Source organism: Pollachius pollachius (genome assembly GCF_949987615.1).
Source record: "Pollachius pollachius genome assembly, chromosome: 3".
NCBI lineage: Eukaryota > Metazoa > Chordata > Actinopteri > Gadiformes > Gadidae > Pollachius > Pollachius pollachius.
The window spans coordinates 18,984,265-19,006,005 of NC_136936.1; the positions used below are offsets into that span (position 1 = coordinate 18,984,265).

Below are 21,741 nucleotides of genomic sequence, written 5' to 3' on the forward strand. Positions count from 1 at the left end.
TGTTTGTGTGTGTGTGTGTGTGTGTGTGTGTCTGTTTGTGTGTGTGTGTGTGTGTGTGTATGTGTGTGTGTGTGCGCGTGCGTTTGTGTATGTGTCTGTGTGTGTGTTTGTGTGTGTGTGTGTGTGTTTGTGTGTGAGTGTATGTCAGCTTCAGTCACGACTTTGATAACAACAACAGTGCATACTTTTCATATAGTTGTTGAATGTGAATCCTTTTTCTACTGCATCCCTTCCCCACTTCTTATTGCCGTAAAAACAACTATTACACCAAGGCGCTTGGTTTAATCCAACGGCGCTTGTTAAGGATACTTTGCTGCTGTTCAAAGCTGCCCATTGCACTGAGCTGTAACAAATTAATATTAATAGCTTGAATATTCATAATCAAAACAAGGATGCATTGTTTGCTTATGGGTGTCTTGTTACGCAAATGTTTTTCCTTGGCATTTGATTCTATACCATCTGATCATTAAAACAAATCCATTTCAAGACTCCCCCGGAATCTCCAGGACAGTCCTGAATACACAACTGTTATTTTTATGATGTGGTACGTGGTACGTTAACTGTGGAAGGGATGAAAGAAAAAAGAACAAAAGAAAGCAAGATTGCAGGATAGCAGCTTCATAGGGAAGAAATAAGAAATTAATGCCAGAAGTTATTTCAGCTGAGAAGCGAATGCAAGTAGTCATGAAAGAGAGGAGAGCAGAGGATGTTTCAATTCTGTAGACTCCAGAATGGGAATTAAGAGGTTGTCTATACTGTATATAGGTCAGAGTCATAGGCCCATAACTATAATGCCTCACACACAAACCCGAAGACTGAAGGACCTACACTACAAACAATATAAATCATACAATGCATTCATTCTCATTCTCTCTACATTCACACACACACACACACACACACACACACACACACACACACACACACACACACACACACACACACACACACACACACACACACACACATCCCCTAACAGCTCTCTAATGGAAAGACCATATCCTCCACACTGATTCTGATGAGGGGTATAAAAGGAATTACAGAGGATGGGTGAGGGAGAGAAAGGAAGAGATAGAGAGAGAGAGAGGGTCATGGGGTAAATAGATTGTTATTTCTGATCTTTTGGGTATGTATGTGCACTTTAAGGTACATCTGTTAAAGTGTATTACTTATAAACCATATGTGTTTGTGTATGTTTGTGTGTGTATGTGTGTGTGTGTGTGTCTGTGTGTGTGTGTGTGTATTTGTGTACTTCTGCGAATTCTCAGTTTGGGATTTTGATGCTCATTCTCCGAGCTTTACGCGGTAGAATTAAGCTGTTTGTTACATCAGCATTGGCTCAGTGCACTCAGAGTCACTTGCACACACACAGACACACACACACACACACACACACACACACACACACACACACACACACACACACACAGCCCAAATCCAAAGCTTTCTCGAGTAATTGCCATACAAATATGATAACTTCCCTCTGATACAAACAAACACACCCACTCCAACACAATCCATTTTTTAACATTTTTTTCGGCCTATGTCAGGAAAAAATAGCAGTCTCTAAACGAGGTCAACAGGGACTAGCTCAAAGCTGTTGTCCTTGTGTTTTGTAACAAAATGAATGCTGTGAAGAAGGCCAGTAAACACAGTGGTCAGCAACTCAGGCCGGGCTTTAGAGAACCAGGAAGGTAAAGGCCGGATACCTCCTGTGAGTGGGTCGGTGTTTTCTACAGGGAGGTATACAGAACAAGATGTCACACACCAAGTCCTCTCCCTCCTTATGGAATACAGCCAGAGCTTTCCTCTGACACAGTGTTTGGTTCAGCGTAGGGATTTGAATCACTGAGGGACCGGTTGAAAAGGCAGGAGATGTATGGGATTATTTGGAATATCAGTCACCATTACTGGCGAGCAGAATACAGAATGAGTGTGAGTTAAAAAATAAGATAAAATCTACCTCAGGACCTGGTGGAGACATGATAAAACGTTATGTGACCGACATGATGTGACATCATATATGACATAACGTGACTTGATATGAAAGCATTGTCCTTCAAGATATGTACTCTCACGGTGGCAAATTACCTTTAAAAAACGTGTTAACATCGAGAGATCCTGAATATAAAGTGGATGTCCTGTCAAATTGGATAGCTTTCAGGACCTCCTATCGAGCTAGGCGGGCTGCGTTGTATGTGCGTACAAGGTCTTCACCCCAGGTCAAAGTTTGTTCTAAATTTGTTCTCCTTTTCATATTGGAAATGGTCGTATTTATTCATGCTCCTCATCTCTCTTTCTACCCACAATCCTCTATCTCTCTCTCTCTCTCTCTCTCTCTCTCTCTCTCTCTCTCTCTCTCTCTCTCTCTCTCTTGCTCTCTCTTGATCTCTGTCCCTCTCGCTCTGTGTCTCTTTCTCATTCCATCATCCCATCTCTTTCCCTCCTTCCCAGTGACACAGGCTCTGATGTGTGCTGCATCACAGCCCCCGCACCGCCTGTTGCTATGGCAACACAGACGGTAGAGCTATAGAGGATAGAGAGAGAGTGAAAGATATAGAGAGATAAGTATATTGAGAGATGGATGAATGGGAGTGTGGGAGGATGCAGAGTGAGAGAGGGAGAGAGAGAGAGAGGTAGAGAGCAATAGGTAAGAGAGAGAGGAGGGGCGTCTGGGGGCATTGATTAGGTTTATGGTTCTCGTGGGATTTGTGATAGTCATTAAATTAGGAATAAGTTATTGCTAATTTTCCTTTAGATTGCGCCCCACAATCCTCTCTCTCTCTCTCTCTCTCTCTCTCTCTCTCTCTCTCTCTCTCTCTCTCTCTCTCTCTCTCTCTCTATCTCTATCTCTATCTCTATCTCTCTCTCTATGTATCTCTTCATCTCTTTCTCCGAGGCACATCGTTTTGTGTCCAATAAGCTGCAGCCTTTAGGTCTTGTTACTGAGCATTAGTTGTACCTCACACTGCTAATCCCTGTGAACACAGAAAAACTGGTACTGGTGCTTATTGTGATTGTGTGTGTGTGTGTGTGTGTGTGTGTGTGTGTGTGTGTGTGTGTGTGTGTGTGTGTGTGTGTGTGTGTGTGTGTGTGTGTGTGTGTCTGTGTGTGTGTGTGGGATTGTGTGTTTGCCTGTGTGTCACTGTGTGTCTAAGTCTCTGGCCCTGTCTCTATGCCTGTGTGTGTGTTTGTGTGTGTGTGCAGCCAGTATAATTATGGCCATTTTGTAGAGCTAGGGATAGCTACCAACTGGAGTTTCAATACCAGTGAGCTCTCATTAGGCACTACAAGATTGGCCACTAAAAGGTGTATGGAGAGCAGAACAGTCTCATCTTGTGTCCGTATTTGTGTGTGTGCATGTGTGTGTCTGTGTGTGTGTGTGTGTGTGTCTGCGTATATGTGTGCGTTTGTGGTGCTTCTGTATATGTGTGTGCGTACGTGTATGTCTATGTCTGTGTGTGTGTGTGTGTGTGTGTCTGTGTGTGTGTGTGTGTGTGTGTGTACATGGCCCTTAACCTGGGGCATTGGGCTCCACATAGGCAGATTGATTGGGACACTGGGAGGCAGCGTCTGTTATATAAATAAAGTCCAGGCTGGGGTCAGCCTGGTCTTAAGGTGTGCTGCGGTGCACAGGGAACACTGTGCCTTATTATAAAGAAGTAAAGGCCTAAATGTTGGGTCTCTTAGCAGTAATACAACAACACAGCCTTAAGGTCCAGCCACTCTCCCTCCCAGCCATAGGGAGAAGGGCATCTAGACAGACACATCACACAGGTAAGTGCAAAGAAGAACGGGGAAGGGAGGAGCGGAGGAGGATGGATAGAATGGCTCGGAAAGCTGCGGGACAGAGAGAGAGAGAGAGAGAGAGAGAGAGAGACAGAGAGAGAGAGAGAGAGAGACAGAGAGAGAGAGAGGTATTAGAGTGCAAGCAGGTGCTTTGCAGAATATGAGAGAGCTTACGCTTTAATGTCTTGAGCAATAAAATGTGATGAGGTGAGGCCTAGGGTCTCAATAGGTATAAGCAGCTGTGTGTGTGTGTGTGTGTGTGTGTGTGTGTGTGTGTGTGTGTGTGTGTGTGCGTGTGTGCGTATGTGTGTGTGTATGTTTGTGTGTGTATGTGTGTGTGTGTGTGTGTGTGTGTGTGTGTGTGTGTGTGTGTCTCTCTCTCTCAATCTATTATATCTATCTCTCTTCCTTTCAATTTTCTCTCCACACTTTTTCCTCTTCCATTCTCTGTGTTATTTCACAACTCCCCTGACCTTGGTGAGACTGCCGGCTCAGCCATCTTAGAGAGACGAGGAAAAAGCAGACTCCTTTCGTCGCTTGTTATCTTTGAACCTGTGTCTTCTAGTGTCTTCCATTGTTTCCCAACGGCAGATCTTATCCGTATCACTTTATCCTCTTTATTCCTCTCTCTCTCTCTCTCTCGCTCTCTCTCTCTCTCTCTCTCTCGCTCTCTCTCTCTCTCTCTCTCTCGCTCTCTTCCTCCCTCTCTCGCTCACACTCTCTCTCTTTCTCTCTATCTTCCCCTCTCTATCTCTGTCTGATCCCCCCCTCTCTCTCTCTCTCTCTCTCTCTTTCTCTTTCGCTTTCTCTCTCTCTCTCTCTCTCTCTCTCTCTCTCTCTCTCTCTCTCTCTCTCTCTCTCTCTCTCTCTCTCTCTCTCCCCGTCTTTCCATCTCTCTCTCAATAGTTCATTCTAAATACCGTCATATCTTTTCTATGCCTGGGTTTAACCTCTCTCTCTAGCTCTCTCTCTCCCTTCCTCTCCTTCTATCTCTCTGACTATATTCCCTTCCACACTTTCTTATCTGGAATCGATTGACTCCTATTGCACCCACCCCTCCCCCCACACACACATTCTCACACACGCACACACGCCCCACTCTCTCTCCCTCCCTCCCTCCCTTCAGTGTCCCTATAGTTTCGTATTGGCCTACATTTGCATTTGCTGCACGTACATTTGTCTAATATGCATTCTCTTTTTTTCCACCAATGGCCTGTACCATTTAAAGTGATGACATCGTGACACACATTCAGAGCAGGGAGCCGTCCACAGCAAACTTTCAATCAGCCCTGCTGAGGGTCAATCCAGAACCCTGTATCAAGTGTACCATTACATGGGTGTTATGGGTAATTAATTATTAATGAAAATAAAATATCATTATGGGAGTTGAATTGTGTGGCAGCAAATTCCAATGGCAAAGATGTTTTAGCGATGGAGGTGTCTGTGGTTCGCCACGTTTGTTCTTGTTGTGTGTGTGTGTGTGTGTGTGTGTGTGTGTGTGTGTGTGTGTGTGTGTGTGTGTGTGTGTGTGTGTGTGTGTGTGTGTGTGTGTGTGTGTGTGTGGTTGTATGGGTGTGAGTGCCTGCGAGTGTGTCTGTGTGTGTGCGTGCCTGTGTGTGTGTGTGTGTGTGTGTGTGTGTGTGTGTGTGTGTGTGTGTGTGTGTGTGTGTGTGTTGATGGGTGTGTGTATTGATGGGTTTGTGTTTGTGTTTTTGAGTGGGTGTGAGTGTGTAAGGGGGAGGGTACAAAAAATCCAATCCGTCTATTATCTGAAGTCATCAATCTTTGGCTTCTATCCTTGTAGCTATGAGCTCTCTTTTCCTTCCTGCCACTCCTCCTGCTTTTCCGCTCCATCATTTATGATTAGCCTTCACTTCTGGTTAGTAAGCAAAAGAGCAAGGCACTGACTTCAATAGCTGGTGCAATTCCCTGTGTGACATTCCATTCCTTTCATGTTCATTCGGCCTCTCTCTTCTCAGCATCCTTGTTGCTCTCTAAGTATCTCTCCATCCCTCTCCCTCCCTCTCTCTCTCTCTCTCTCTCTCTCTCTCTCTCTCTCTCTATTCCTCTAAACTGTAAGGTATTACGGCTGCGTACAAGCTCAGGAATACATATATTTTAATCAAGGAATATGTATGAATGTTTTCCTTATTTTCAAAGTAAAGATAATGTTAGTGTATTTAGCGGCACCAATAACAAGCGAGGTGTATTGAACTAATAGTATTCATTGCTTTCACCTCTTATCTGTATATATGGGAGGGCAGCATGTTATTGCAGGCTGAGCAAAACAGAGCAGATGGAGGTGGGAAGCGGTGGATTCTGCTTGAGGGTATGTGGTTTAATTTAGGCTGAAAGAAATCAGTTCTCTCCTTCATCTCCCTTAATCCAAGGATGACTTCTCTCCTCTGCCGCCGTTCTGTGACTTTGCCCACGTTTGCTTATTTCCCCCGTTCCTTTCTGCTTGTGTCTCATCGCTTCCTATCGGTCGCTCAATGTTTCACAACAGTCAATGTTTCACCTTGATTGTTTCCCTCAGTAAACCACAGATTCCTTTTCTAGCTCTCTCTGCATTCCAGTTCTATCTCTCTCTCCCTCTCCCTCTCCCTCTCCCTCCCTTTCCCTCTCCCTCTCGCTCTTTTTCTCTCTTTCTCTCTCTGTCTCTCTGTCTCTCTGTCTCTCTCTCTCTCTCTCTCTCTCTCTCTCTTTCTCTATCTCTCTCACATTCTGTCCCTCTCTATTTACCTTAATTTGGTTTCTCACCTCTATATTCACACACTCACAGACACACCACACACACTCATGCACACACAAACACACGCATTCACAATCACACACACGCACGCACCCTTGTGTTCGTTTTATCTTCCTCTGAGCCATGTTGGACTACATTAGAAGTCAATCAGTCGATTGAGTCACTCAAATTGAATCAGTTCGCAGCTCATATTGAATGGACCGCAACACTTCAATAGTCTAACAAGCTTAGAATGAATGGACTGCGACGCTTCCCTCGGTCGTCTGCAGTCACGTGACGCAGCAAACTTCAGATGGAGAGCAGGAAGTGAAATGGAGAACTTCAAACAGCAGGACTCAGTTAATGGGAACAGTGAGGAGCCAAATGGTTGAGAATCATCCTGGAAAGATCTACAAAAATATGTTGGAATCAAGCTCTGTTTCAAGAAGAATAATTGATCACATGATAATAGCGATTTACCCTTGATGGAGTTACTACAGATAGTAAGTGAGCTTGTACTGCAGAGGACTCCAGAGATCAAATGAAAGCATTCAGAATCCTAGAGGCATTTAACTGTTTCGTGGTCGGCTGGGTTGACGCATCATAAACAACATTCTTTATTTTTTTCACTCTGCTAAAGTTAAGTTGTACAACCGGTAAAGCAAAAGGAACATAAGCCCTATTAACCTTGCTATATAGTATCAACAAACCATAAGGCTTGAACATACTACAACCAACCTCCAAAGAAACTTATATTTAACCTAAATCCAGTGACCACCTGCTCTCCGTCTTGTGTTCGCTCCTCTGTTGTGGCGTCACCTGCTCACGACCTAGTGACTCAGAGTGTTTGGTAGCAGGAGGCCCATCAACAAAAGAAAATGCCCTGGCGCACCACAAGGTATTTATTCACTGTTTGAGTCACCTTTAAAAGTAACTTTTGTATTCAATCTCACTACTGAATCATACTGAACAGCTGAAACTAAGTTGGGTTGCCCTGTAAAAAGAACACATTAATGTGTGGAAATACGTCATATCAATTATTAACAATGACAAAATGGGAAGTTCTCATTATGGCCTTTGGAGTGCTACACAAGGTCTATTAAGTTATTATTCTTCATTAGGTCTGAACAAAATGTTCTTCCTGTTTTACGACAGCCCATTCATTGTTATAAACTTTTTTCTGTCCAATGCATCTCCCCTCTTGTTCTTCTGTCATTCCCAGTTGGCTCTATTGGGTTTGATTTTCCAATGAGAGTCAAGTAAACAGGCTTTCTGAATGGCTATTCTCTATTTACTACCTTTCTCTGTGTTTTCTATTGCTCTCCTCTACCCCCACCCTGACAAAACCTCTTCCTCTTTATCAACTTATCATGTCAACTTTCTAACGTATTTCTATCAAACGTCATTCTTTAGGTCTTCACTGCTGCAGCCTTTAAGATTACCAAGCTTGTGTGTGTGTGTGTGTATGTGTGTGTGTGTGTGTGTCTCTCTCTCTCTCTCTCTCTCTCTCTCTCTCTCTCTCTCTCTCTCTCTCTCTCTTCGTGTCTGCTGGTGGATTCTGTTTCCCTGTCTGACACTTAATCAGTGTCTGGTATCGGTAGCTGTAACTCAGGGGAAATCACCTCCCTCTCTCCCTCTCTCCCTCTCTCCCTTTTTCCCTCTCTCCCCTACTCCCTGTCTCTCTCCTTCTTGCCTGCTGGTAAGTGGTAAGAGAGTAAGATAGTATTTGTGACAGCTTTAAATCAAAAAGGGTAAGTGTCCTTTTTGTTGTTAAGTATCCCCCTTTCAATTTTAAAAAGGGTATACTTCAATACCCTGCAATATCCTTCGCAGTACATCTGACCTTTATTAAAGGGGGACTAAGTTATTAAATATGGAAGATGAATTCATGTTATGGGACACCTCTGTTCCTAATCACACCAAATAATATATGTGTAGGTAAACAAAGATTTCATAGGCAATACAGATGCATGTTGGCATTGTTTTACTTATGAACATCATGATGTGTATGGGTAGTATTGAATGAAAAGCATGTGTCTGATTGGTCATGTAATTAAGCAGTTATGAACATTCACAGAATCTCGCTCTATCCATCCACACACACATCCACACACGGCATGACCACACAGAAACGCAAACATATACACATTAATCAAGACAGGGCAAGGCAGTATTGACATTTTGTCTAATGATTTTTTCTGTTGTCATGGTGAACTCTGTCCACTATTTGTCAGGACATATGAAGCTGGCTGACTGCATGTCTAGTTTTAACATTTTCCTCCAAAAAATGTCAAACCCCCTATGTTTTTGTGTTTGTGTGTGTGTGTGTGTGTGTGTGTGTGTGTTTGCACGTGCGTAAACATGTGTGTACATGCCCACAAGTGGTTGCATGCATGCATACATGTGTATTGTAATGGCATATGGCAGCAAATTATAATCTTGAATGTCTGCCTAGTTGCCATGGCTGCCATAGAGGAGGGATGTCCAGGTTGAGTCCCATTTCATGACCCTAGATATGAATTAATTTAGGATATATCTGATATTACATCTAAACAACCCCGCTTACCTCTTTAAAACAAAATCCAAATATTATAATGAAACAGTAGACTGTAGTCCACCACCGCCCCTGGATATGAAATACCCTATTATCTCTAAGGAACTCTCAATTATCATTAGAGTGTGGAACATCATTATTCAGTTGAAGCAAGTGCTGTCGCTATCTGTTACTTTTTGGAAAGAACAAACATGCACTAATAATAACACAGGGTGATATGAACTTGAAGAATTAAAAGAAAGAAATAATTTACTTGATAGACGTGACTTCATAAACATGTTTATCTCTGGTACAACTCCATCACCGGGAGAGTAATAGCTTAGCATGGATCCTCTTTTTGGAAATGAGTTCTACTTTCTATTTATATTCCCAATTAATTGAATAGGAAGTGAGGTGGCCCTAGGCATTGGGATGTAGGATTGGCTGCTAAACAGGTTGATCAAGGTACCGCGGTGCCCTAAAACACCACTTTGCCGGGAATGTGTGCCTGTGTGTGTGTGTGTGTGTCTGTCGTTGTGCATGCATGCGTTTGTGTGTGTGTGCGTGCACGTGTCTGTGTGTGCGTTACATGTCCTAACGAGACACAACACATGGAGAGATCAGCGTGGGCTGCAAAACCATGGCAACTGCTCTGGGTTCTTTAAATCATCTGTTGGGGTTTGTGTTGCTCTTGTATGTGTGTGTTTGTGTGTGTGTGTGTGTGTGTGTGTGTGTGTGTGTGTGTGTGTGTGTGTGTGTGTGTGTTTCTGTTGCAGGGTAAGTATGTCATTAAGGTCAATTTTTGAAAATGATTTTGGGATTAGACTACAGATGACGTTTTACCACTAATCCGACACCAAGACATCCAGTAAGGCACACACACACTCACACCAAACAAACACACAAACATACACACACTCACACACACACACTCACACACACACACATACACACACACACACGCATGCACACACACACGCACACTTACACAAACACACACACAGGAAAGCCAACCCACAAATGGAAAGCCAACCCACAAATTCCCATATATGTTCACACTTTTAGACGTATGCATTAAAGAGCTCTTCAGAAGCCCTCTTCTTATGACAACATCGCCTACACAGTTACATAACAGCTGTAGGTGAAGTCATCTGTGCTGTGGTACCAACATGTGTTCAAATGCCAGCACACTCATGACTAAACACACCATCCACACACACCAGGCTGCTTGTTGACCGTTTAGTTTGAATGCGTGTGCTCTGTCTGTGAGTTTGTGGGTATGTGTGTGAATGATTTATATATATGGCCTATATATATATTATATATATATATATATATTAGAATGCATTTGTTTCGACACACACAGGGCTCACTTTAGACACTTTATGTTTTGTCATGGTTGTTGTTGCAGGACCCATTTATATTGCTGCTTCAATTTGATCCACATTGTGGTAATTCAATCTAAACATGTCACAACTTGAGTTAGAATACAGAAACCAGTACCAATTTAAAGTGAAACAAAAAAACTTGTATTCAAATGTACCTGAAAGTTATTCCCACAGCGATCAAAAACCCTATCCTGTCCAGTCCTGTCCTCCATGCCAGATGGATAAGCCTGTTCATTTACACCTACTGTGAGTTGTGGAATTATTCAGATGAGGCCCAGCCTGGCTCTGTGCTTCTGTTCCCCTGACTCAGATTGTATGGAAATGAAAATCCTCTTGTGTCTGATGACAGACAGAGGGAGAACCATCACAAAGTATATCTTACCAGGGCTTATATTGGAGGGCAAATCAAACTGATTGCTCTCTGTCTTCGGGTGCCAAACGGCTGTGGAGTGAGCCAGGATAATCTCCATGAGGCAAGGTGGTTTCATCTGTGTGGAGATATATTTCAGGGGTCTTTCTGGAAATTTACTTTTACCTACTTGTGTGTGTGTGTGTGTGTGTGTGTGTGTGTGTGTGTGTGTGTGTCTGTGTGTGTTTTTGTGTGTGTGTGTGTCCTGTTGTGATCTGCCAGGAAATTTGCCAAACATATGGCAGAAGTAAACAGGAAACTAAGGGGAAAGCAACAAACCTCATCAAAAAATTAACTGTGTGTGTATGTGTGTGTGTATGTGTGAGAGGAAGAGGGGAAAGCATTGAACATGAAGGAGTGGGTCAATATGTGGGGAGGAAGCTGAAAAATAAAGTGAAAATAAAAAGAAAATGTGATGAATGGGAGATGGACACCCATGCGAAGGTTGAAGGACAAGGAAGAGTGAGAGATAGAGACAGACAGAGAGAGAGAGAGAGAGAGAGAGAGAGAGAGAGAGAGGCTGACAGTGAGATGACAGATCCATTGACAGATAGACATGCCTGAATGCAATGGCGGGAGAAGCAGATGACAGCGCATGGGGCGGGAGTGGAGAGGGGGAGAGGGAGGAGGGGGGTCTCGAGGGAGAGGTGGAGGTGTGAATGACAGAAAGAGACTGAAGGCACAGATGGAGCGAGAGAGAGAGAGAGAGAAAGAGAGAGAGAGAGGCATTTTTGACAGGGAAAGCAGAGGAGGGGAACCATTGATCCAAGAGGAAGGATACAATGACAGCGAGTGAGGGAGAGGAAGAGAGAGGAGAGAGGAAAGAGAGAACACGACTCTTGATCCATGGCAGTTGATTGATTAGTTGCTTACTTTTCATCCAAACTGACCTCGCCTTGGTGTTTCCCTCTGTCTTTGTGTTTTTAATGTGTTAAAATCTACATTTCTCACTTGGTAAATCTACAATCCACTACTGAATGCGTGTCTGAATATGGCAGTTGTTATGTGATCAAAACAAAGCAATGTGAAATGTCTCATATCCCCCTATCTCCATGCTCTCCTATTTAGCCCGACCTGGAGTGGGGTTCCAATAACAGCGCTCTGCAAGAGCTAACAGATTTGATTTGCTGTCCCAAGGGGGACCTCTATTTATCAAGTGTCAATTTATTATGGATCTCTCTTGGACCTCACAGCGCTGCCGTTTCAGGATACCTACATCTGCTTCACGTAGACAATATGCATGCTCACATGAAGAATCAGAAACTTTTATGATGAGAAAAACCTGCCTTTAAGTTGATCTTTTTAATCTGCGAGTTTCAGTACATTGTATTGTGTGTGTGTGTGTGTGTGTGTGTGTGTGTGTGTGTGTGTGTGTGTGTGTGTGTGTGTGTGTGTTTTTAGGTCAAACTATCATGTGCAATATGGGGGATAGACATCAGGAAGGAGGGTGATCAATCTTTCAAGGGTGACCCATCTCTCCATCCATCATTCTGATGTTTGTGTGTGTGTGTGTGTGTGTGTGTGTGTGTGTTTGTGTGTCTGTCCTTGAATGGGTGTATGTGAGTTGGTGTGCATGTGTGTGTGGTCATGGTTGTGTTTGATGTGTGGTTTGGTGTGTGCGTGTTTGTGTGTGTGTGTGTGTGTGTGTGTGTGTGTGTGTGTGTGTGTGTGTGTGTGTGTGTGTGTGTGTGTGTGTGTGTGTTTGTGTGTTTGTGCGTGGAAAGGTGTGATCCTCTAGCTCATGTTTAGGGGTTGGCTTTGCTCAGTAGGAAGAGAGGGTTGACTTGTAACCGGGAGGTTACAAGTTCGATCACTGGCTTCTCCTAGCTGAGTGTTAAGTGTCCCTGAGCAAGACACCTAACCATAACAGCTCCCGACGAGCTGGCCGTCCCCTTGCATGGTTTACTTGGACGTCAGTATGTGAATATGTGCATGAACTGTTGTAAATTGCTTTGGATTAATCTGTCTGCTAAATGCACTTAATCTAAATGTAATGTACGCATTTATGTCTTGTGTGTATCATTGTATGTCGTGTGTGTGTTAGGGGTTGAACAACTTTTCAACGTTTCTATCAATGAAGTTGCCACGACGTCCACTACTTCTCGATGATGTCTTCACATGTACAGAACAACAACAACACGAATAAAGAAGGGCTGTCAAAAGATTTATTTTGCCAAGATCTCTGTGCTGGCAGACAACCATGTCATTGCATAAATCATTTACTGTACTGCAAATTCAGGCCTGTCTACAAAGAAATACATGAACAGGCCTATTATATTATGTCATATTATTAAATTTATATTCCAACCTTCAAAATGTTTGATTGCGTCTCAGCAATTACACATGGCCTTTTGGCGTAGGCCTTTTTAGCAAAACATACTTAAATTGTTTGATAGAACTAGGTACAACAAAATTAGCTGTTCAGCAACATAGAGTGGGCCATTTTAACTCGCTTAAGTAGACTCTTAAAATAAAGTGACAGTCGTAAGCCTACTGGGTGTCAAAATCCTCATTCACAGTCTTTGCCTTGCGTCCCTGGTTTATATATATATATAAAAGATGTGGGCATCAATCTGGGCATTTCTCTAAAGCCTTCCCTGTGTACTACAGCCAAAGGTCTGATGTCTTTGACGATGAAATTCACTAGCAAACCTGTGATCTGCTGTCGTTTACTGTCTGTTAAATCAGCCCGTTTGGTAAAGATGTTCATTGACATCTGAACAGAAGTATGATTGTCGGTCTTCCCTTCATTAGTGCTAGTGCCTAGTGGATGCTGTTCCAGATTGTACATTTGTTGTACTTTAGAACCCGAATTGCATATTTTCCAAGGAACAGTGCTATTTATGTAATCTTTTTTGAAGTATTTAAACACACTTGAAGTGTAAGTATGTGTCTGCTGCGCCAAGAGCTCACCAACTGCTGTCTTTCCTGCAATTGCCATATTGGAAGTGTGTGAAATTACATGCCAAAGACTAGTCCATGTCTCCTGCCAGAGTTGCCTAGTTACATCGACCTGTTGATGCGTCGGTTAGTCTATGCAACCCCTGGTGTGTGTGTGTGTGTATGTAGCTGTGTGTGGGAGAAGCGGGGCCATCCTCTATCAGCGACTGTTATCCTCTACATACACTCATTCCTCCGACTGGACGGTATACCGCTATTCAGCTTGGCTATCTGGGTTGTGTATCTGGGTTGTGTATCTTGGTGGTGTATCTGGGTGGTGTAGCTGGGTGATGTTGCTGGGTGTGTGGCCGGGTGGGGTTGCTTGGTGGAGGGGCCTGGGGGTGTAGCTAGGTGTTTACAGGGCATGATGGATGTCAGCCTCTGGAAATGCCATCCTTGTGATTTATCCTCTCTAGTCTGGGGAGAGACATGTGAGAGAGGGAGGGGTGTGAGGAGAGAAGAGTTATTAAAGGGGATTATGATAACACACACAAATTCACACATTCACACACACACACACACACACACACACACATCATGCTCAGCCACACACAAACACACACACAAACACACACACAAACACACACACACACACACACACACACACACACACACACACACACACACACACACACACACACACACACACACACACACACACACACACACACACACACTCACGCACGGAGACACACAATATTTCATTGGAGGTAAATGTGCCCTGTGTGAGTTATGTTGCTCTATAAATCTGACAGGGGTTCATTGGGGATTCAGTGCAGATTGGTCATCGTCCTGGAAACGCTTTCCTTTCTTCCTCCTATTTCTTACCCTGCCTATCAATCGATCCCCCTTCGCCACTCTGAGGCACTCATTAGTTTTCTGTTTCCTACTCTGTTCCTGCTTGGTCCCTCATGTCACTGCCTCTACATTATAGTCTCTCTCTCTCTCTCTCTCTCTCTCTCTCTCTCTCTCTCTCCCTCTCTCTCTCCCTCTCTCTGCCTCTCTATGTCTCTTGCTTCGATCACTACTTGTTTATCCTTTTTTCTGAGAAAACAAACTGGGAGGGAATGACTTGTACACCTTGTGTCGTATTTGCATGTGTGTTATGTTACGTGTGTGTGCATTTTCGTGGGTCTAAATTAAATTATCCCCTTCTCATTGGCTATTATGTTTTGAATAGAGGGACAATTGAACTCCAAATCAAAATAATATCGAGATGAAAACAAGCTCAACAATGATAGAACACTTTTCCATTATTCTTCAAAATAGATGGACTACACTATAATTACCATAATTTGGCTATTACACACAGTTTAATAATATGTTGTGTTGAAAATATGGTGATAGGATGTGTAATAAACAAAAGTATTTGTTCCACTCAGAAATTCAAATAATGTTAACCAATAGTGTGATTGTTATTTCATTAACAGCGGATTTATTCATATTTTATGTGTAGAACATCGTTTTATGAATTATATATCATTATATATAAATTAAGAATTGTTTTGCTTATGAACGCTCTCTCTCTCTCTCTCTCTCTCTCTCTCTCTCTCTCTCTCTCTCTCACACCCACATACGCTCTCACTCTCTCTTTCCCCCAATCCCTAACCCAATCCCCCTCCTGTAAAATATGGCCTGATGGATATGTTGATGAGATGTTATGAGTCTGTTATCCAAAAGATGGTCACGGTCCAGTGAATATGTAAAGGATAATGCCTGACGAGGTGTCCATTATCAGGAATTAATGGACGACGCGCAGCGGAGAACGGTTGCCTCCGCAAACTCCATTAATTCCTGATAATGGACACCTCGAAGGGCATTATCCCGGTCACTTGCCGAAGAAAATAAATTAAGACCATCATTTATATTTTCATGCGTTTTACAATCCCAATAGAAAGATGTACACAAGCCATAACTTAGTTTCCCTGGTAACGCCTGAGGGTTTGACTAATACCTGGAACAATCATTACCCTCCCGTAAGGTTCTTATGCAACGGAAACGTTGTTCAATCCTCCAGTAAATAGGACGGACCTTAGCTACGACCTGGCAACGGGAGGTATTGTAGTACGCTCAGCTATGAGCCAGAGAGCTAACGTTATGCATTGTACATATTTATAATTCCAAATTCATCCCAGCCTTTATACCACAGATACTATACGTTCTATAGTATATAACCTACTTTCTGATTACAGTTTAACGCATTTTTCACAATTTACCAGCTCTCGTTTTGAAGGGTGAACAGACAATTTGACTGGAACTACTTAGCAGTTGTGTGTATATCAGGGGTTAATGCACACCCTGCAGCCGATCAGAATCGAGCATTCCCCCAGACCATGGTATAAGTAACTTTAACAAAACCAAACCTGCTTTTTGTTGCTAGTCCATGCCCAAATTACGTTCTCGACAACCTTTGGTATACACAGAACTATTCTTCATTTAGTTGCGGTGCTTTTATTTGGGAGTGGGTGTTGCCAGAATGATTGCTTGACGTCACCGGTAACCTATAATGGCCATTCACAGCTTACCCCATAGCAGGCAAACTTTTGTCCATAATTACATCCTATTTTTCTTATTATTTTTTGCATTTAAGTTGAGATTTGGACCAGGATTAATCCATATTGCTTCTATGTCACCTACTGAATCACTATTCATCTAGAATGAGCTGTATTGTATTGTGGTAGTATTTGGTTTTAATTTAAGTTATTCTGAGATGTCCAGCCGTCAGCTCGTTAGGGTAACGGGGTCCAGTTGAGCTAGCCTGACCGGGTGGTATGAAGTGGGTCCAGCTGCAAGAGGTCAGGCAGGTCTATGTTGGAGTGTGTGTGTGAACGTCTTCACTTCTCTCCTCAAAATAACCTTTTTTCCCCATGCACTCACATTCTCTTCATTCATCACTAGGGGATTTTATTATGTTGATTATCATGATGTTGATCAAATAAAGTAGTATTAAAAATATATATTTATATCCTCTCTCCCTCTTGCTGCTGTCTTATATCCGTGTCCCTCTGCTGACTTGTGTTTGTCTCTCGCTCTGTCGTCCTTTCTCTCTCTCTCTCTCTCTCTCTCTCTCTCTCTCTCTCTCTCTCTCTCTCTCTCACTCTCCCTAGCGACGGCTGGGCCGACCGCTACGACGTGACAGACGGCTACGTCCGCGAGGCGGCGGGGGGCATCACCATCAAGCTCCAGTCGGCGGACGTCAAGTGGTTCGACGACTACTACCTGAAGCTGCGGCCGGACAACAACCACCGCAACCCCTGGTTCCCCGAGTTCTGGCAGCACCGCTTCCACTGCCGGCTCAAGGGACACCCCCAGGAGAACCCCAAGTACAACCGCACCTGTAGCAGTGAGTACGGCATTCCTACCTTCAGTGAGTAAACCCTCTCGCCCCCCCCTTACGCCGCCGCCGCCCGCCGTCTGTGTTTCCATGGTGTGAGGCGTCAGGCCTTCTGTGCCCGCTGCTGGGGGTGATTCGGCGGACCGGCTCGTGTTTGGTGATTTTCTTTCTTGTTTGCCTGCTTGCCAGATGTGTTTTAATTGCTGTGGATAGGGAACTCCTATCAGGCCAAGAGGCTTCTAAGTGTAGGGGTGTAGGACACTATAGGAGGTAGAGGTGCAGCAGGGAAAAAATGTGGAGGAAGTACCTTTGAGATCCACGGGGGCAAAGGTTAGAGTTGAAAGCACTCCTTCTCCTAAACATGTAGTTGTTTTATCTGGGAGATACCCGTCTCATGGCTCACTGGTTGAATCACTGTTGTGGACCATAGACCAGTCCTAATATGGAACACAATATCACAACAACAAGACAGACATATATCATTTAAGTTGCAGTTAAGTGGTAACAGGCTAACACAGAAACAGACACAGACAGACACACAAACATTCACACAGACACACAGGCACAAACAGACAGACAGACACACAAACAGACACACAGCCACACAGACACAAACACACAGACCGACACAAACATAGACACACAGACAGGCACACAGACAGAAACACAGACAGACACAGACACACACACACACAGACGCGTTGATATCAAACACGTGCAACCACTGAGTCAGACGTGTAGAACAGGTGCTTCGACCATGGCCAATTATGGCGCCAAACTGCTCATCAAAACAAAGAGAGAGAAAGAGGTGGGGAGAGAGAGAGGAAGGAAGGGAGGGGATAGGAAGTGAGGCGGGGGTTTCGGAGTGGGGTCCGGGGTGGGGGTGGGTATCTATTTGCTGTCAACAAAATAGGGTTGAGAATTATTTGCATATTTATGCGAATGCTATTTTAATAACAAATGATGATGAAAACCATGTGTTAGATCATCAACATACAAAATACACACACAAACACCAACCCACGCACATGCAAACACACACACACACACACACACACACACACACACACACACTCACACGTCACTTGAGCACATTCTAATTTATTTTTCTTCCGTCACCCTCTCTCTCTCTCTGTCTCTCTCGCTCCCCCTCTCTCTCTCTGTCGCTCTCTCTCCCCCTCTCTTTTGCTGTCTGTCTCCGTCTCTCTATGTCTGTCTCTCTCTGTCTCTCTTTCTCTGTCTCTCTCCCCCTCTTTGCGTCTTTGTCTCTCTCTCCTTCCTTCTGTGTTATTCCATCCATTCATAGTCAAAATGGTGTGTGAGTGCTGCTTCAAAGGAGCTGCTGCATTCTAATAAAAGAGGGCATAAAGTGCAAATGAACAGAGACAGGAGAGGGCAGAGAAGTTAGATGAGGGGGCGAAGAATTGAATGAGGAAAAGATACAAATAAACAAAGGAGATGGACTTGTAATGTAACAGTAAGAGAAATACTGATTTTGTTTCAGGAAGGAAAAGTGAAGTGGAGAGTTGTTCTGATGGAAGTGCTTGTTCTTTTCATCCTTCTTCACCTAATCCCTTGCCCCCCTCTGCTCTCTCCCTATTATACACACACACACACACACACACACACACACACACACACACACACACACACACACATACACACACACACCCCTACAGAGCGCGAGTCTCTTCGCCAGCAGTACGCCCAGGACACTAAGATGGGGTTTGTGATAAACGCCATCTACTCCATGGCGTACGGCCTGCACAACATGCAGCAAGCCCTCTGCCCCGGCTACCAGGTGAGCAGCAGACGGAGCTTGAGCTTGTATGGACGGATGGAATATTTGATGGGTGTAACTTTCGTCCATAAGTTCTCCACAAATGCAGGCGACTGGTTAAAATCTGTGTGTGATGATTGCCGCTGTGTGTTCAAACGATGAAGTGACCGTTCTCCGTTGCTGCGCGGCAGGGCCTCTGCGATGCGATGCGACCCATCGACGGAGCCACACTGCTGGATTTCCTCATGAAAACCAACTTCACGGGCGTGTCCGGGGAGGGCATCCTGTTCGATGCCAACGGAGATTCACCTGGCAGGTAGGTGCTCTGGGCTGGTAGGTGGAGAGAGACAGGGGGAGGTGGTTGATGTCGTTGAAATGATGCGGTAAGGTTAACAACATGGAGCGTTCCTGCTGTTCAGGAATGTTTTCAAGTGTGAAATTGACATTTGTGCTCTGGAATGGGGCCGGTGCATTATTGACGAGAGCCTAAAGACTTGAAAAGAGAGAGAGAGGCACGGGTTATGGTAAGGGGAGGGGCACATGCAGAGCTCCACCTACTATACATCATAGAATCCCTTCACAACCTTATTCTATGCATGACCAGTCCTTTGTTCTCCATTCCTTCCCTTTGACCCGTGCGTCGGCTTGTTCCAGGTATGAGATCATGAATTTCAAGAAGATGGGCAAGGACTACTACGACTACATCAACATCGGCACCTGGGACCGCAGGGGCTTGAAGATAGACGACGACGAGGTCTGGGCCAGCAAGGACGCCATCCTGAAGTCTGTGTGCAGCGAGCCCTGTGATAAAGGACAGATTAAGGTAACAGACGAGACACCAATTGCAGGAGGATCACTATGTGTGCACAAACTTAACGATTTAAAGAACCTATCAAACCAAAGTCAGTGCATTTAAGCAACCTTTATATGTAAAATCACAGTTAGCAGTCAATCCCGTGCTATGAGATACAGCCGACAATAGAGCAATGGAATTGGACTAAATATGGCATGTTGGCAGCCGTTTACCAGAAGGAATCACAAATATATAACACATACCTGCATTGAATAATTGTATTCTATAATTTAGCCTTTATGATGGTACTGAAGTAATTCAACTATAGGTTTACCAATTTGGACCTAAGAGAGCAACTTTCTTTTTTATGGGCATAGGTACATCTGGGGGGGAGGATTGTCTTTTGGTTAGGGTATCTGAAATGGGCAACTGAAATGTTCTGGGTTCAGACCCCAATGGCCGCAGGCTACCTGCCCCTACCTGCTCGATAATAACAACAGAAAATCCAAGGGTCACCTTGGATCGAAGGGTCTGCCAAATCACTGAATTGTAAATCTATCCGTGATCGGGGTTGCATTCATGTATTTGGAACTGATTTGGTCAAATTCAGAAGAAGAGGGTTGGGCGACGACATTGTTGTGCATGGATGTGAATGAAATCAGTGTGTGTGTTTGTGTGTGTGGTTGGTGTGTGTGTGTAACCGTATCCCACGGCGCCCCCCCCAGGTGATCCGTAAAGGCGAGGTGAGCTGCTGCTGGACCTGCACCCCCTGTAAGGAGAACGAGTTTGTGTTCGACGAGTACACCTGCCGCGCCTGTGAACTTGGCTCCTGGCCCACCGACGACCTCACAGGTGTGTTATTGGCAATGTGTGTGTGAGTGTGTGTGTGTGTTTCATGGCTTGTATCTCTGTGTGCATGCCTATGACCATGTAAAGGTCCCAGGCAGTCCCCGGCTAAATGCTGTTTATCTGAACGAAAGAAGAATCGTCTAGGCTATTATCGCAATCAGCGTACCAATTATGTAAGCAGGGAAACAAAGTGAGAGAGAACTTACTCCTCACCTCCTCCTCCCCCTCCAGCTCCTTCCCTTCCACCTCCCTCTAATCAGTTTCTGACACGCTCAACGCTGTTTTACTCATTCTGCATCAGCGGCAGCGTCTCGTGAAAATACGTTTCCAAGGCGATTGGACTCCCCATTTCCTCCCGGTGGCGGCGGCCCGCAGCCGCTGGCTCCCGCTCGGGCTGTCTTTTGAGCTGGCTGATTTTCCCTGTCTGCCGGGCAGCGTGACTAGAACATGACGGGAACAATGAGGCTGACACAGGATCAGCTGCTCGACTAGCTACAAAAACGACCATTACAGTGAGAACGAACGGCAAGAAAAACAAAAACAAAACGGCGTGTTGTGGACATGGATATTGTAGACAGTTGGAGACGGAGACGGAAAAGCCAACCACAGCCAATTACAAGAGAGGGGGATGTGTCTGGGTGCATACATGAATACATCGCTGTGTGTTCATTAGAACACCTGTGTGTGTGTTCCCATGTGTTTTATGTGGATGATGGATGGATGGATCGATGGATGATGGAAAGATGGATGAAAGTTAGATGGATGGATGGATGATAGATAGATGGATGGATGGATGGATAGATGAATGATATATTAATGGATAGATGCATAGATGAATGATAGATAGATGGATGGATGACAGGGAGACATCCTTAGTTTTGGGATGGAAAGAGTATTGCAGCCTCTGTGAGTGTAAACAGCAGCCAGAAGAAGATGGTGCAGATAAAAGCCAGCCGAAGAGAGAGAACAACAGAGAGGAGGTATTAAGAGACTAGTAGATGAGGAGAGAGAGAGAGGGAGAAAGAGAGAGAGAGAGAGAGAGAGAGAGAGAGATAGAGAGAGAGAGAGAGAGAGAGAGAGAGAGAGAGAGAGAGAGAGAGAGAGAGAGAGAGAGAGAGAGAGAGAGAGAGATAAAGAGATAAAGAGAAAGAGTGAGAAGGAACGAAGGCGTTAGTGAGGTGAGAGACTAAATCAG

General features: G+C 44.3%; 1 protein-coding gene across 1 annotated transcript in view; it reads left to right on the top strand.

Annotated features, from left to right (window-relative positions):
• Nucleotides 1-21,741, top strand: part of grm5b (glutamate receptor, metabotropic 5b) — a gene marked incomplete at both ends in the record, with an annotated part of 51,982 nt that overhangs the window by 20,388 nt on the left and 9,853 nt on the right. Inside the window, 5 exons of the mRNA XM_079733674.1 lie at nucleotides 16,898-17,133; nucleotides 18,804-18,925; nucleotides 19,096-19,220; nucleotides 19,559-19,727; nucleotides 20,423-20,549. Of these exons, the coding sequence (XP_079589800.1) occupies nucleotides 16,898-17,133; nucleotides 18,804-18,925; nucleotides 19,096-19,220; nucleotides 19,559-19,727; nucleotides 20,423-20,549 (779 nt within the window). The remainder of the gene's footprint in view (nucleotides 1-16,897; nucleotides 17,134-18,803; nucleotides 18,926-19,095; nucleotides 19,221-19,558; nucleotides 19,728-20,422; nucleotides 20,550-21,741) is intronic.